Genomic DNA, 14,829 nt, shown 5'->3' on the forward strand with positions numbered 1-14,829 from the left:
AGCGTATTACAGGGATACTGCCACATCGATGTTCAATGCAGCACAATTCACAATAGCTAGACTGTGGAACCAACCCAGATGCCCTTCAATGGATGAATGGATTAAAAAAATGTGGCATTTTTACACCATGGAGTATTACGCAGCACTAAAAAATGACAAAATCATGGAATTTGCAGGGAAATGGATGGCACTAGAGCATATTATGCTTAGTGAAGCTAGCCAATCCCTAAAAATCAAATACCAAATGTCTTCTTTGATATAATGAGAGCAACTAAGAATAGAGCAGGGAGGAAGAGCAGGAAGAAAAGATTAACTTTAAACAGAGACATGAGGTGGGAGGGAAAGGGAGAGAAAAGGGGAATTGCATGGAAACGGAGGGAGACCCTCATTGTTATACTAAATTACATATAAGAGGTTGTGAGTGGAATGGGAAAATAAACAAGGTGAGAAATGAATTACAGTAGATGGGGAAGAGAGAGAAGATGGGAGGGGAGGGGAGGGGGGATAGTAGAGGATAGGATAGGTAGCAGAATACAACAGTTACTAGTATGGCATTATGTAAAAATGTGGATGTGTAACCCATGTGATTCTGCAATCTGTATACGGGGTAAAAATGGGAGTTCATAACTCACTTGAAGCTAATGTATGCTAATGTATGAATTATGATATGTCAAGAGCTTTGTAAGGTTTTGAACAACCAATAAAAAAAACTAAAATAAGAAAGGATTTTTGTACCTTTACGAACTTTTCACCTTACAATATCTTTAAAAAATTGTCAGTTGGTCAAAAAGACATTGGTAGATCTCACAATTGAAAATAAGTAGCAAGTAGAGTTGAAATTTTTTTTAATTAGTTATACCTGACAGTACAATGATCTTGACATATCATACATTTGAATCAGATGGGGTATAATTTCTCATTTTTCTGAGTGTATAGGTTGCAGAATCACATTGTTCATGTAGTCACGTATTTACATATAGCAATAATAAAGTCTATTTTAATTTTGATGAGTTTTTTTTTATTAAATTCAGGAAAGTATTTGGGTTACCTCAATATCAATCATTTTGACTATTTTTAAAGAATTTTGAAGAGGCACGTACTTAAAGTACTTTTACCTCAACACTTTTTCCTTTTGTGACATTGCTTTGCTTCTCAAGGGTGTCCTTCTTCCTTTTAGTTTTAGGAAAGTATACCCTTTTATCACAAAGTACTTTTATTTCTAAAACTTATTTTTTTAAAAAAATAGATCTTAAACATTTATTTATATACTCTATTTCTAATTCATTGTTTTAAACTTTCAGGCTCAACTTTAAAGAAGCTTCTACACACTGGAAATTCTGTTAAGGTATTTATTTTAGATGAAAATATAATGGCATTTTTAATTACTCTTAAGTTTATTAATGCCACAAAGTAACAAAGGCCATTTTGAATATGAAAGATCTTTATAAACCACTTTCTTAGTTTTTATTTTTAATTGAGCAATTATATGACAAATATTGTTTAGAAAGGTTTTGTTCTTAACCTTGTCACTTATATTGTGAAGGACATTTTAAGTAGAACTATTGTGGGAGGAAAAAACAGCAGAGAGCCTCACTCTTGAATATTTTTTCATCTATTTGCAGTTGGTGATCTTGTAATTTAAGTTGAAGTTGGATTATTTTAAAATAAAAATGTATTATTTATAATGACATAGACTATCTGATGCTGGGATAAGATGACCCTAAAACATGAGTGGCAGAAGGCAGTGAGACTGGTGAATTGTTCACTTGTAGATATGTTCATGTCTTTAATAAGGTACTACATTTTTGTCTGTATACCAGTTTAAACAACCACAGACACTTAAAACTTGATATATTAACTTTCCTCTTATATGTTGAAAAACAGAAACAATCTATTCTTAACTCACTGTGATTTCCATATTTGTTCCCACCCCCCCACATTTTTTAAGGAAATATAGTTAACTATAATTAAATATAGTTAACTATAGTTAACATGAAAAATTGGAGACTTATAGAATTTCACAGAAACTTTCCTTATGTTAAATATTATTTGATTAGGTGTGTGTAGAGCTGCATCATTTTTGCTTGATGGCTGAATAATATGTATTCAACATTACCCCTCATTTTACCTGCTAGAGGAAAGGAGCAATAGTATGGAAAGACATGGAGGTTTAAGCAGAGCAGTGGTGGAGTCCAGGCGTATGTTTGGAAGTATGCTGTAAATTCCCTCAGTTAATGTGGTAGTACTGTTGCCAGCTAGGGTATCTGTCTTGGTGTATTTTGACTTCTCTTGGAAATTGGTGAATCTTTCTTCTCTTCCCTCCTCCTCCTCCTCCTCCTCCTCCTCCTCCTCCTTCTTCTTCTTCTTCTTCTTCTTCTTCTTCTTCTTCTTCTCTCTCTCTCTCTCTCTCTCTATCTCTATCTCTCTCTCTCTCTCTCTCTCTCTCTCTCGTGTGTGTGTATGTGTATGTGTGTGTGTGTGTGTATGTGTGTGTGTGTGTCTCCTCTTCTCCACTTTTTGGTTTTCCTGCGGAGTTTCGTGTTTGCCTTGCAACACTCTTGATTTGGAGGGACCAGTCTTACCTTGAGTTAATTGAAAGGAGATCAGGCAGCCACTCCAATTGCCTGTATTTGGAGCTCATTACATCTTTCAGTTGCATCTGACACATTTCATTCTCGTTTGCTTATTTATCTTCTTTTATTGACATCATCTTTTTCAACCACTTAGGAATGCAGAAAAGGAGGGATGCCTTTTTTAATTCTAGGGATATGATGAAGTTGGAAGTGTAGAAGAAGAAAAAGTACATGTCTACCTACCTATCTTGATTTTTTTTTTTCTACCAGGGAATGCTGACCATTCAGAGCACAGTGAAGAGTTTAGAATAGAGTATGGACTTGAGGCAGTGTAGCTGGAGGTCTGCCCTGTCTGGTTGAGCCAGGTCTTCAGTTTCATTTAGCTCCTAGTATTCATGATTTTTAAGAACATTATAAACAGGTGCATATTATAGTGACATTACAAAATTCTGTTAAAAGCACAGTATAAATTTGGAGAAAGATTATCTTTTTCACTGGTTTTTTGGATAATCAAGATTTGATGGTATGAACACTGTGGCCTTACATTATGAAATACTGATAATAGGAAATAAATAGTGCTAACTGGGAGCCAGGACCCCCTTTTGTGCCTTATATATGTTAACTCACTTAATCCTTATAACAGTCCTTTGTGGCAAAAACTATTGTCCTCCCTATTTTACAGATGGGGAGACTAAGACATGAGAAGTTAAATGGTTTCCTATAGTTCACAGCTAGAAACTGGAAGAGGCTAAAATTGAACCCAGGCCCTCTGGCCCCAGAACCCAAACTCTTAATCTTGGTGCTGTATTGTAGCATCCTTGCTTACTTTCTATTTAGTGACGAACTTGGTGCAGAACTTTAACAGTGCCTTTTAACTTCTAGTTTTTCTTTAAGAATGGTGCTACATTGGATGCATTTCTGCAGATACATGTGTTTCATTTTCATTGCTTTTAATTTTGTCTTTAGATAAGATGTGAAGGAATCAGGTTGTTTCTTTTGTGGCTTCAAGCACTTCAGACAAACTGCGCAGAAGAACAGGTGCTGATTTTTGCATGCCTCGTGCCTGGTTTTCCAGCGGTCTTATCATCCAGGGGGCCCTGCACACTGGAGACACTCATCAATCCTAGCCCTAGTGTAGCTGATGGTAAGCACTGTCAGTAAACTCTACACACTGAAATTACTCTGGCACTTAAATTGAGGAAATTCTTGATTTTTCATTTTCTTTAGTGTAAGTTCTGATGAGGTCTCAAGAGGAATTATTCCCTGTAATTCACACTAGTTTCTTACAAACATTAGAATCAAAAGATTTGGAGCCTATTTATATGACATGATGTTAGGAGAAACTTACTGAAGTGGTGGAAACAGGAATGGAAAGGAGGCACAGATGTTGGCAGTAACAGGAAGTAGGTACACATGGTATGTCTGCAGTGTTTTTGTATCTGCTAATGCAATTTAAATCTACCTTCCAAAATGACTGTCTATTGTTGTCATCACTATCGTTTCATTAGTGGACATTCATCTTGATTTTCCAGCTGTTTAGTTTCATGTAGCATTTATAGAAGGACAACAGTGGCCTCATCAGACCATTTATATCCTTTGAATTTTTAAGGAACTCACCTATTAGGGCCATTGATTTATTATTCCATATCACTTTATTGCCTGATGACTAGCATGATTTGGGGCTGATTGAAAACAGAATTTGAAAGGGAAAGAATAGTCCAGTGGGAGAGGTGGCTGGCTCTGGGACATCTGTCCTGTGTTCTAAGCCCTTGATCCACATTGGCTTAGAGTTCAGTATAAGCAGTTCCAATGGCTGGATAGATCCATTTCTACAAATACATGTGTTTCATTTTCATTGCTTTTAATTTTGTCTTTAGGTAAGATGTGAAGGAATCAGGTTGTTTAAAAAAATGCATTTTTTTAAAACCCTATTTAAAATTTAACTTTGGTGAAAGAGGTCTCATTATTTTCTACCCTGCAGCAAAAATATTTCCAGAAGAAATCACCCCACTCCTGCCAGCCATATCAGGGGAGAAGATTGCTGAGGACCAAACCTGCTTTTTTCTTCAAATACTGTTGAAATATATGGTTATTCAGGTCAGAGAAAAATTGTTGCTATTTCAGTGTTGCACTTATTCTTTTTTTCCCCCTCTCTCTCTCTCTCTCTCTCTCTCTCTCTCTTTAGGGTGATTTTTATATGATACTTCACTAAACACTGAGTACGTACCGTTTTTAGGTCACTTCAGCAAGACCAGGAATTTGTACTGTTTTATGTGATCTCTTCAAACAATTTTTCTTTCTTTATGTCTTTCCCGCCCCTCATATCTAAGCTGGCATGACAGAATGGAGGAGGAGGAAGGCCCAGAGGCTGACCCATGGGCCAGGAGTAGGCAGAGCAGGCTGGAAGATATGAAGAAAAACACATGCAATGAGCTCATACTGCTGTTAGCACAGCCTGATTCACCTCACATGCTCCTTTTTTTAGATTTACCCATTTAATATAGAACTGAAATCATTAGCTTATTATTTTAAAACCTGATTTGTGTCACATGATCTGTATTTCCAAACAGATTATTTTTTCTCAGTGAATACTTTTCATGTTCCTGAGTTCCTCCTGGGCTTCAGAGCCAGGTTTGTTGAAGTCATCATCTTTGCCACATCCTCATTCTTGCCTAACATTCCTTTGACACCTACTGTTGCCTGTCTTCTGCCCAGGCCCCAGATCAGGATGGAGTCTAGTGGTTCATAATTTGCTCTCCTCATTCTTGAGGTGATTTGTCAGTGACTACCCCTTCTTCATGAGCTTCTCTCCTAGTGATACTTGTGATGTTTTCTTCTGGCCTTTTTTCCCCTCCCTACTTCTTTCCAGTTTTCTTTAGGTAGCTGTTTTGTTTTGTTTTTGCTATCCTTTAAAATTCAGTTCTTGGCTGCCCTTTCTGATTGTACAGTCTTACTGGGAAATTCTGATCCCTACCTCTACTCCCATTTCATTTAGCCAGCACCATAAACCCAAGACTTCAAAATCTTGAGAGCCTGATCAGGTCATTCTATCATCTTATAGAAGCTGTGCATTGAACTCATGCCTCTTCTACAAGGAACTCACATGCTGCCTTTTCAAAAGTGTTTGAGCATCCTGTATGCCCTGGAAATCAGCACAGGGTATCTAAAACTTGATGTTTTGAGGGCCTTGGTTCTCATTCTAGATGTGTCACTCATTAGTGACACATCTCAAATAAGTCAACGTCAAATAAGTCACATAGTCCCCAGAACTAGAAGAGAATGGCATAGATATAGGGTAGAGGTTTGTCTGCACACATTGAAACCACTATGTGTGTAGGGTTTTATGTGTGTGAATGTACCTTTCTCTTCCCTTTCCTTCCCTTCTGTCTGTTGGGGTGACTCTTCAGAGCATAGTTTCTGAGAGTTTATGGACACTGACCCCCTCTGCCCCAGAGGCAACCAAAGTACTCATCCCTTTACTTCAGATACCACACAGATATTGTCATTTTCTAGGTGGGATTGTCATGAAGGAAGCTGGTAAGCACTGTTTTGGTCTAACAAGTAATAAGAACCAGTGATAGGTCCTCTGTGGTTTATAATTCGCTCTGCTCATTCTTGTAAAGACCCCCCTCTCTGTCATCTTTCCTCAGTAGTATGGTGGTGACTGCACCTCTGTGATAGTCTGTTCTCCAGGCTTCTGGAGCAGTGCTGCCAGTTGCTGGACTGTTTTCTAGTGCTCACACTGTGCATTCACTGTGCTAGGTTTTTAAGGTTCATAATATTACCTCAACACTGTGAAAGCTTTATACTTAACCCATAGCTAGACTGGCAGGCTTGATTTATCTTAGCCTGTTAATTGCCTTTAAAATAAGAATTCCATAGATTAAAATAAGATTCCATAGATTTTTGCCTTTCATTATTGATTTTATGTTTAGGTAGTATTGGATAAAGTAATTATAAATGGCCTTTTATGAGGTTAGGAAAAAAGTACCTGATTATTTCTGACTAAATCTTTTAAAGATATAAGGAATGTTTAATCATTACAAAGAACACATGGAAAAAATATGGACATTATGTAGCAGAGCAAGTTTGAAAACACTTAATACCTATTTTTTAAAGATCCTAATCTTTTGAACTTCGTTAAAATTTAATTTTATTGCATGATTGTCAATATTATTTGTCCTCTTTTTAATTTATTAAAAGAATTTTAATTAAAACAGCATTTCATTTTGTATATGTTAATTTGAAATGTAAATATACTTATTTTCTTTTTCACATATTATCCAAAGGCTGCAAGCTTGGAGTGGAAGAATAAAGAGAATCAGGATACTGGTTTTAAATTTCTTTTTACATTGTTTCGAAAGTATTATCTTCCTCATTTATTTCCATCATTTACTAAGTTAACAAATATCTACAAACCTGTACTTGGTAAGTACTGTTTGACGTGTGTATAGGCAACATTCATAGGAAAGCTGTACAGTCTCTTTCATAGTGACTTTTTAATATTTTAAAGTAATCAATGTATTCTTATATTAAATGATAACTTTATTGTGCAAAGTTTTAAGTTTCCTAATAAGTGATTTTAATTACGTATACTAAGATATACATCATCTCCTAGCAATAATGGGAACCGTGACTCCTATACTCAAAAATAATGTAAAACACATCATGAACTGTCTCACCGTTTGAAGATAACCTGCATTTTTCCTTGTATACCTTGCTTTATCCCCAAAGCTTCTTACTCTCAAGATGGCTGGCATTCTTTCTTGATTGTTTCTTACTTTACCCCAAGGGATGTCTCTCCCTTGAAACAGCCTGCATTCTCCCTCAAATATATGGGTGCTTTCCTAAATAAATCTTTATCTTTGAAAAAAAAATGATGATTTTTTTTGTGTAAGTTATTTTGCCATCTCTTAATGTAAAAATTGCATTCCCAAAGTCTCCTCTTCTGGGTGGTAGGTTGTGGTACCCTAGAACTTGCTCAGTGACCAGACAGGCCAGACCAAAGCACACAGTTGCCCATAGTATGCCCTTTTATACTGGGTCTTTTATCCAGCAGATAGACTACTGACAATTGCTTATGGAGGACAGATGTTTGGGTGATTGGACAATCTAGGAATAGCAAGTCCCTTGTTTGCAGGTGTAGGAAACATAAGGCAATTTCTAATTTAGCACCTAAAGTTTTCCTTCCATAAAAAATGAGGATTCACAGGACAGAAGCATCCCTTAGAGTAGTGAAAGTGGGGGAAGGGGGGACAAATCTTCTTATTATTATCTGAGGCTAAATTAGTTCATGAATATTCAAGATAGCTTTGGAGGAGAAAAGGTCATTAGGAGCATTACTCCAACTGGGGGACATGACCAACTAATTCATTTGTCTTTGCTGTGCATGTTTATCTGTGTACATACACACATATGGTTGCACACTTATATGTGCACACATTCAGACACAGAGCGAGTAGCTGGAGCTTGGTACATTCGGAAAGATATAAAAATGACTTTTAGTCATACTAGGGTTCTATTTTGTTAGCTATGTTATGTGTGGATTTTTTTAAAAAAATTCTTGATTCTTCAATTTAGTTTATATTTATAGTACATTGTTACTATTACTAGGTTGAAAACTTTTTATTGAAAATATCTTTTCTGCTTCGTTCAGGTACTCCAGGAGTACAAAAATTAGTTAAGAGAGAGAGTTGGATTTATGGCAAGTAATATATTAAATCTGGTACCATATGATTTTCATATTGATGAAGGAATTTAAAGAATGAGAAATGGACCTCTTTGTTAATTCTTTGGAAGATGTGGTATCTTATATCTCAAAAATGAAATGTTCTGAATTCTTAGACATCAAATATATTATAGGGGTTCTGTTTCCTTGGATTCATCTAAAGGGAAAAGGGTAGAAAAACTTAAGTTCAGTAGGTTTAGTCAGTGCTGTGTTGGCTATTAAAATACTTAAAAAGATTGTTTTTCTAAAGTGCCTATATACTTTTAACATGTTACAGTCAGAAAATGAGATTAAATTAGGTATGTGACCAGATTGTATTATAGTCCCATATAATTTCTCAAATTTATTAAAAAAGCTATTAGCTTAATTTTTCCATAGCTGTATATAGACAATAACAGTCACCTCTTCTTGGTCAGATTGCAAGACAGTTAGCAATGAGCCTACGAAAATGTGCTATTTCTGCATCTTCATTCTTAGTTGCTATACAGATAACTAACCTAATCAATACTCTGTTCTTTTTTTTTTTCTTCCAGACATCCCCCATTTGAGACCAAAGCCAGTGTACATTACTACAACTCGAGATAATGAAAGCATTTACAGTACAAAAATTCCATACATGGCAGCTCGTGTGGTTTTTATTAAGTGGGTTGTAACATTCTTTTTGGAAAAAAAGTATCTAACTGCAACACAGAACACTAAAAATGGAGTTGATGTATTGCCGAAAATCATTCAGGTATGCCAATCAAAATACATAACTAAAGTAATTGATTAATAGAATTATAATTCTTGTAGGTTTTTGGATTATTGTCCCACCCTGTCTATAATGTTAGGATTTCCAAGGGGGTCAGAAATACTTACTATATGCTATTGAAATTGCCATAACAGGAAATTTCACTGGCGAGGAAAGCATTCTGAGAAGACGGCTGTTGTGTACACTCTCCTGGTTCTCCCTCATTCCTACTCTTTTACTCAAGTTTCTGTAACCTCTGATGAGTATGAGTACAGTGGACCATTCTGCTTTCATCAATCACCAGCACCTGGAAGTCTCTCAGGACATATGCAGATGGCTTATGCTATTAAGTTCCCATTGCATATCAGGGGAGGGAATGAATGAGCAGCTTAGGATTCTAGGATGGTTATTGTGCTATAATAGGATCCCTACAAGGGAAGACTACCTCTCCTTGAGGCTTTCTGAAAAGATCTAGTGTCAGGCCTGCTTTTTCTCTTGGTCTTGGTCAAAAACAGATGGGGGCTTTTCCAAGCTGAGTTGGTTAGGGACTATGTGCTTGAGGGGGTCATGGTTTTGTGTGTGTTGTTGTTTAGTGTCCCCAAAAACAGGGACAGTAAATGTGGTGCACTAATTTTAGGTTTGCTGCTGCTGTGGAGTTCCCAGAAGTATAACCTGGGTTTCATCTGGGACCATACAAGCTTGACAGGCAAGTAAGTGGCTCATATGCTACTAGGTCATTAGGGCCTTGATGAAAGGACATGAAGTCTAATAGAGCATGTGGCTCCATTGAAGAGGACTCACTGAAAAGCTAGAGAGAAGTTCATTGTCAGAAGACTCTAAGGGAGAAGCAATTACAATAAGAACAGCCAAAGGCTTGCTGAAAGAAAGTTTAAAAACTAAAGAAGTCACAATTTAAAATTTTAGTGAATAAAATGAAAATGGAAATGATCACTACCAAGAACAAAATTGGCTTTCTGAAGAAATGTCTTATAACATTGAGTAAAACTTTAGACAGAAATCAGAAATGAATAAATGAAACCCGAGGGAAGGTCCAGACCTACCTTTAAAAATTGTAACACGAGGAGAAAAGAATGAGGAGTAATAATTGAACAAATAAGTATACTTTAGGTGAAAAAAAAAAAAAGACATGTCTCCGACATGTCTCTAAGGACCCTTGAGTCCCAGGAAAAATTAACAAAACAGACTTTCATGAATTAAGAAAAATTATACACATTTCCAGATGGAAACCATAGATTACTTAAAATGAAACTGAGATTAGCCTCTAATATCTAATCAGATGTGCACCCCTGGAAGCTGGAAATACACCATGTTCCTTTTGCTCTGTCACCGAAAGGATGATCAGTCAGGATCAAAGAAGATATTTAATAAATATGGTGTTAGTCTAAGTGCTTAGAACCTTGCCTCTTATGACATACTTAAGCAAATGTCAGATTGATTAAAGGTATATAATAAAAGCCAAATAACAATCCTCTTAAACCAGGGATTTAAGAGAAAGTCTATGGAAATTTTTAAAATTGGGGACTAATAGCTACCTTAAATAGAAATAAGACTTAGATGCTATAGAAGAAATCAAGTTTGAATTTATTTAAAAAATAGAGAAAGCTTTATATGTCTGAAGATAAAATAAAGTCAAATCCAAGCAATAGACTGTTAAGTGACAACACCCTCTTAAATGAGTCAATATCTCTATGAAGACAAATAGAATTGAGAGTGGACAAAGTAGATGAAAGTGTGACTTGCAGAAGAGGGAATTCAGTGGCCCTGAATTTCACCAGCGGTCATGGAAATGCCATTAGTTCTGAACCAAGATGAGATATCTTTATTTACTTATAAGGAAACAAAAATATGTATGAAGTTATACATTAAAAACTCAGTTGCACTTTTTAGTATGTTTTACATGATGTGATTGTCACTGATTAAAAAATCTCAAAAATCTATTCTCTCCATCTTAAAAAGATTGTAAAGCCATCACCTGTATTTAGTCAAAATAACTTGCTTATTCTTGAAAACTACATGTGTATGGAAGGAGATAGAAGGAACAGCAAATTAAACACTGCTTCAAGATTTTTTTTTTCTTGGTTGACTCCTTGCAATTGCAAGTCATCTAACTTTTATTATTTAGCTTTTTTAAGTGTCTTAAGAGTTGAACTTCCTGAATCAATTAGATGGTTCCTAATGACAAAAGAAGATACCACCAACCCAACTGTCTTAAACATAAAAGAAAAATTTTAATTCTACTAAAAAGAAGTGCATGGTAAAACTGATAGAATATAGTTAACTCACACTTTCTCACTGATTCTCTGTGGTTATTCTCTTCTCCATTCCGCTTTTCCCCTCCAGTTGTTTTGTCCATAGCTTCCCCCATGATTGTAAGACAGTTGCCAGCAGCTGGGACACTACTCTCCTGTTATATTTAGAGGGAGTCTAGGAATATATAGTCTTTCTCTTTTGTCTGCATGGAACATTTTAATTTACCTGCCTTGTAACAATAATGCTGATTGGATTAAAGCCAGCTCAGTAAATGGACCAAAAATTGCCATGATTGGCTTCTATGAAACTAATGCTTTTTGATACTTTGGGCTCAGCTTCCTTTGAGTCTCTGGGCTGCAAAGGAGGAGACACACACAGCTTGGAGGCTCTGTTCGGGAGGTGGGATAGGTGCCAGCAAACAGACCCCATGTCCCCCTTGCCACCATACCCTGTTAATAGTTGAATCACAGGAAGAGACTGTCAGATCAGGCGGGGGAGGCTTTATTGAGATATCACTCCCAGGAACTCGATCATACCCACAGAGGGGACAGGGGAAGGGTCTGAGGAGAAACCGCGTGGAAGCTCGACCGGACTGGACTTTTATGGGGCTTACAGCAGGAAGGGAAGGGCTTGGGACAGGAAAAGGTGTTACTAGGGTCCCTTGCCCCCTTAGAGTTGGTCAGGGGAGTTGGCTGAACTCCAGGATTGGCCAGGGGGTCCTGTTGATTGACAGGCGTTAGTCAGGAGATCTGGCTGATTGACAGGAAAGGATTGGCCAGGGGGTCCTGTTGATTGACAGGCGTTAGTCAGGAGATCTGGCTGATTGACGGGCGTTTCCGCCGGCATCTGATTGATGTTCTTTTCTAGCACAGGCTGCTTTGTTCTAAGTTGCCACTAAGTCGCCACCAAGTCCTAACAGAGACCATCACTCTTCCTTACACTAAGCTGTTATATTAGTTTTCTATTGCCAGTGTAGCAAACTACCACAAGTTTAATGGTTTGGAATAATACAGTTTTATTATTTTATAGTTCTGGAAGTCAGAAATTCAAAATCGGTGCCAGGCATTTTAAGGCCTTTGTTTCTTTTGGAGCTCTTTGGAAGATTGCTGTTTTCTTGCCCTGTCCTTTTTTCTAGAAGCTGCTGCATTTCTTGGCACACAAGGAAAAGTGCATCATATCACTTTTCCTCCCTCCATTTTTATCATCACATTACCTACTTTGTCTCTGGTCCTCTTGCCTCTCTCTTATAAGGACCTTTGATTCCATCAGGGCAATTTGGATATCCAAAATAATTTCCTAATCCCTACCTTCTTAATTTAGTCACTAGATCCTTTTTACCATGTAAGGTCCTACAGTCACAGATTCTAAGGATTGAGAAATGGATATCTTTGGGAGGGGGGGCAAATGTTACTAAGCCCATGTCAGTTGTCTCCTGTATTCCCTTCTCTGCCCTGCAGTTTTGTTTCCCACCTCATCCCACATGTCTGTTGATTTCCACTTTTCATTTACATTGTATAGGAGAAAAAACAGCAGTTTAAACAATGTAATACTAAACCCTAGAAATAAGGTTGCTGAAGTAAAGCACATTATACTTATCTCCTGAAGTTTTTGTTTGGAATTTAAAACTTGATACTAGTTTTACCCATCTTTTGAGCATTTTTCTCTGATGATTGAAAACCTCTTTTCAAACAATATACTGCTCTTTTAAAAGACCTTCAAAATTTCATGACTGCTTTTTCTATTTCTATGAGGAATGTCATTGGGATTTTGAACAGAATTTCATTAAATTTTTATAGTCGTTTTGGTAGTATAGTCATTTTAATAATATTAATTCTGCTTATCCAAGAGCAAGGTAGATCTTTTTATCTTTTAAGGTTTTCTTTGATTTCTTTCTTTAGGGTGCTGTAATTTTCATTATATAGATCTTTCACCTCTTTTGTTGAATCCCAAGTATTTTACTTTTTTTGATGCTATTGTAAATGGGGTGGTTTTCCTCATTTCCATTTCTGAGGATTTGTCACTGATTAACAGAAATGCATTTGATTTATGGGTGTTGATTATATATCCTGCTACTTTGCTGAATTCATTTACTAGTTCTAGAAGTTTTCTGGTAGAACTTTTAAGGTCTTCTAGGTATAGAATCATATCATCAGCAAATAGTGCCAATTTGAAATCTTCTTTTCCTCTGTGTATTCCTTTAATTTCTTTCGTCTGTCTAATTGCTCTGACCAGTGTTTCAAGAACTATGTTAAATAGAAATGGTGAAAAAATACATTCCTGTCTTGTTCCAGTTTTTAGAGGGAATGCCTTCAATTTTTCTACATTTAGAATGATGTTGGCCAGGGCTTAGCATAGATAGCCTTTATAATGTTGAGATATGTTCCTGTTTTCCCTAATTTTTCTAGTGTTTTGAACATGAAGGGGTGCTGTATTTTGTCAAATGTTTTTTTTTTTCCTGCGTCTATTGAGCAATCCTTAGCAGGAAGAGTAAAGCAGGTGGCATCGCTATACCAGACTTTAAACTATACTACAGGGCAATAGTAACAAAAACAGCATGGTATTGGCACCAAAACAGACTGGTAGACTAATGGTATAGAATAGAGGACACAGAGACTAACCCACATAATTACAATTATCTTATATTAGACAAAGGCGCCAAAAACTCACACTGTAGAAAAGATAGCTTCTTCAACAAATGGTGCTGGGAAAACTGGAAATCCGTAGGCTACAAAATGAAATTAAACCTCTATCTCTCACCATGCACAAAACTCAACTCAAAATGGATAAAGGACCTAGGAATTAAACCATAGACCCAATAGAAGAAAAAGCAGGCCCTAATCTCCATCATGTGAGTGAGGCCCAAGGTTCCTTAGTAAGACTCCTTTGCTGCAAGAATTAAAATCAAGAATCAATAAATGGGATGAACTCAACCTAAAAAGTTTCTTCTCAGCAAAAGAAAAAAAATCTGTGAGGTGAATAGAGAGCAACATATTGGGAGCAAATTTTTACCCCTTACACATTAGATAGAACACTAATCTTTAGGTATATAAAGAACTCAAAAAGCTAAGCACCAAAAAAACAAATAACCCAATCAATAAATGGGCCAAAGACCTGACTGAACAGAAACTTCTCAGAAGATGTTATACAATCAGTTAACAAATATATGAAAAAAAAATGTTCATCATCTCTAGCAATTAAAGAAATGTAAATGAAAACTAAGCTCTAAGATTTCATCTCACTCCAGTAAAGAATGGCAGCTATTATGAATACAAACAACAGTAAGTGTTGGCAAGGATGTGGGGAAAAAGGTATACTCATACACCGCTGATGGGACTGCAAATTGGTATAGCCAATGTGGAAAGCGGTCTGGAGATTTCTTGGAAAATTGGGAATGGAAACACCATTTGACTCAGCTATCCCTCTCCTTGGTCTATACCCAAAGGACTTAGAAACAGCATACTACAAGGACACAGCCCTATCGATGTTTATAGCAGCACAATTCACAATAGCTAAACTGTGGAACCAAC

The 14,829-nt window shown here is 36.6% G+C and overlaps 1 protein-coding gene across 5 annotated transcripts in view; it reads left to right on the forward strand.

The window, feature by feature from the left end:
- The window catches only part of Ralgapa2 (Ral GTPase activating protein catalytic subunit alpha 2), a 325,597-nt gene that overhangs the window by 70,037 nt on the left and 240,731 nt on the right, over positions 1 to 14,829 (forward strand). For all 5 annotated transcript variants that reach the window (XM_076851458.2, XM_076851460.2, XM_076851457.2 and 2 more), the window contains exons 5-9: positions 1,302 to 1,345; positions 3,540 to 3,717; positions 4,555 to 4,670; positions 6,863 to 7,001; positions 8,835 to 9,034. In XM_076851458.2, the coding sequence (XP_076707573.2) occupies positions 1,302 to 1,345; positions 3,540 to 3,717; positions 4,555 to 4,670; positions 6,863 to 7,001; positions 8,835 to 9,034 (677 nt within the window). The remainder of the gene's footprint in view (positions 1 to 1,301; positions 1,346 to 3,539; positions 3,718 to 4,554; positions 4,671 to 6,862; positions 7,002 to 8,834; positions 9,035 to 14,829) is intronic.

Source organism: Callospermophilus lateralis, chromosome 3 (genome assembly GCF_048772815.1).
Source record: "Callospermophilus lateralis isolate mCalLat2 chromosome 3, mCalLat2.hap1, whole genome shotgun sequence".
Lineage (NCBI taxonomy): Eukaryota > Metazoa > Chordata > Mammalia > Rodentia > Sciuridae > Callospermophilus > Callospermophilus lateralis.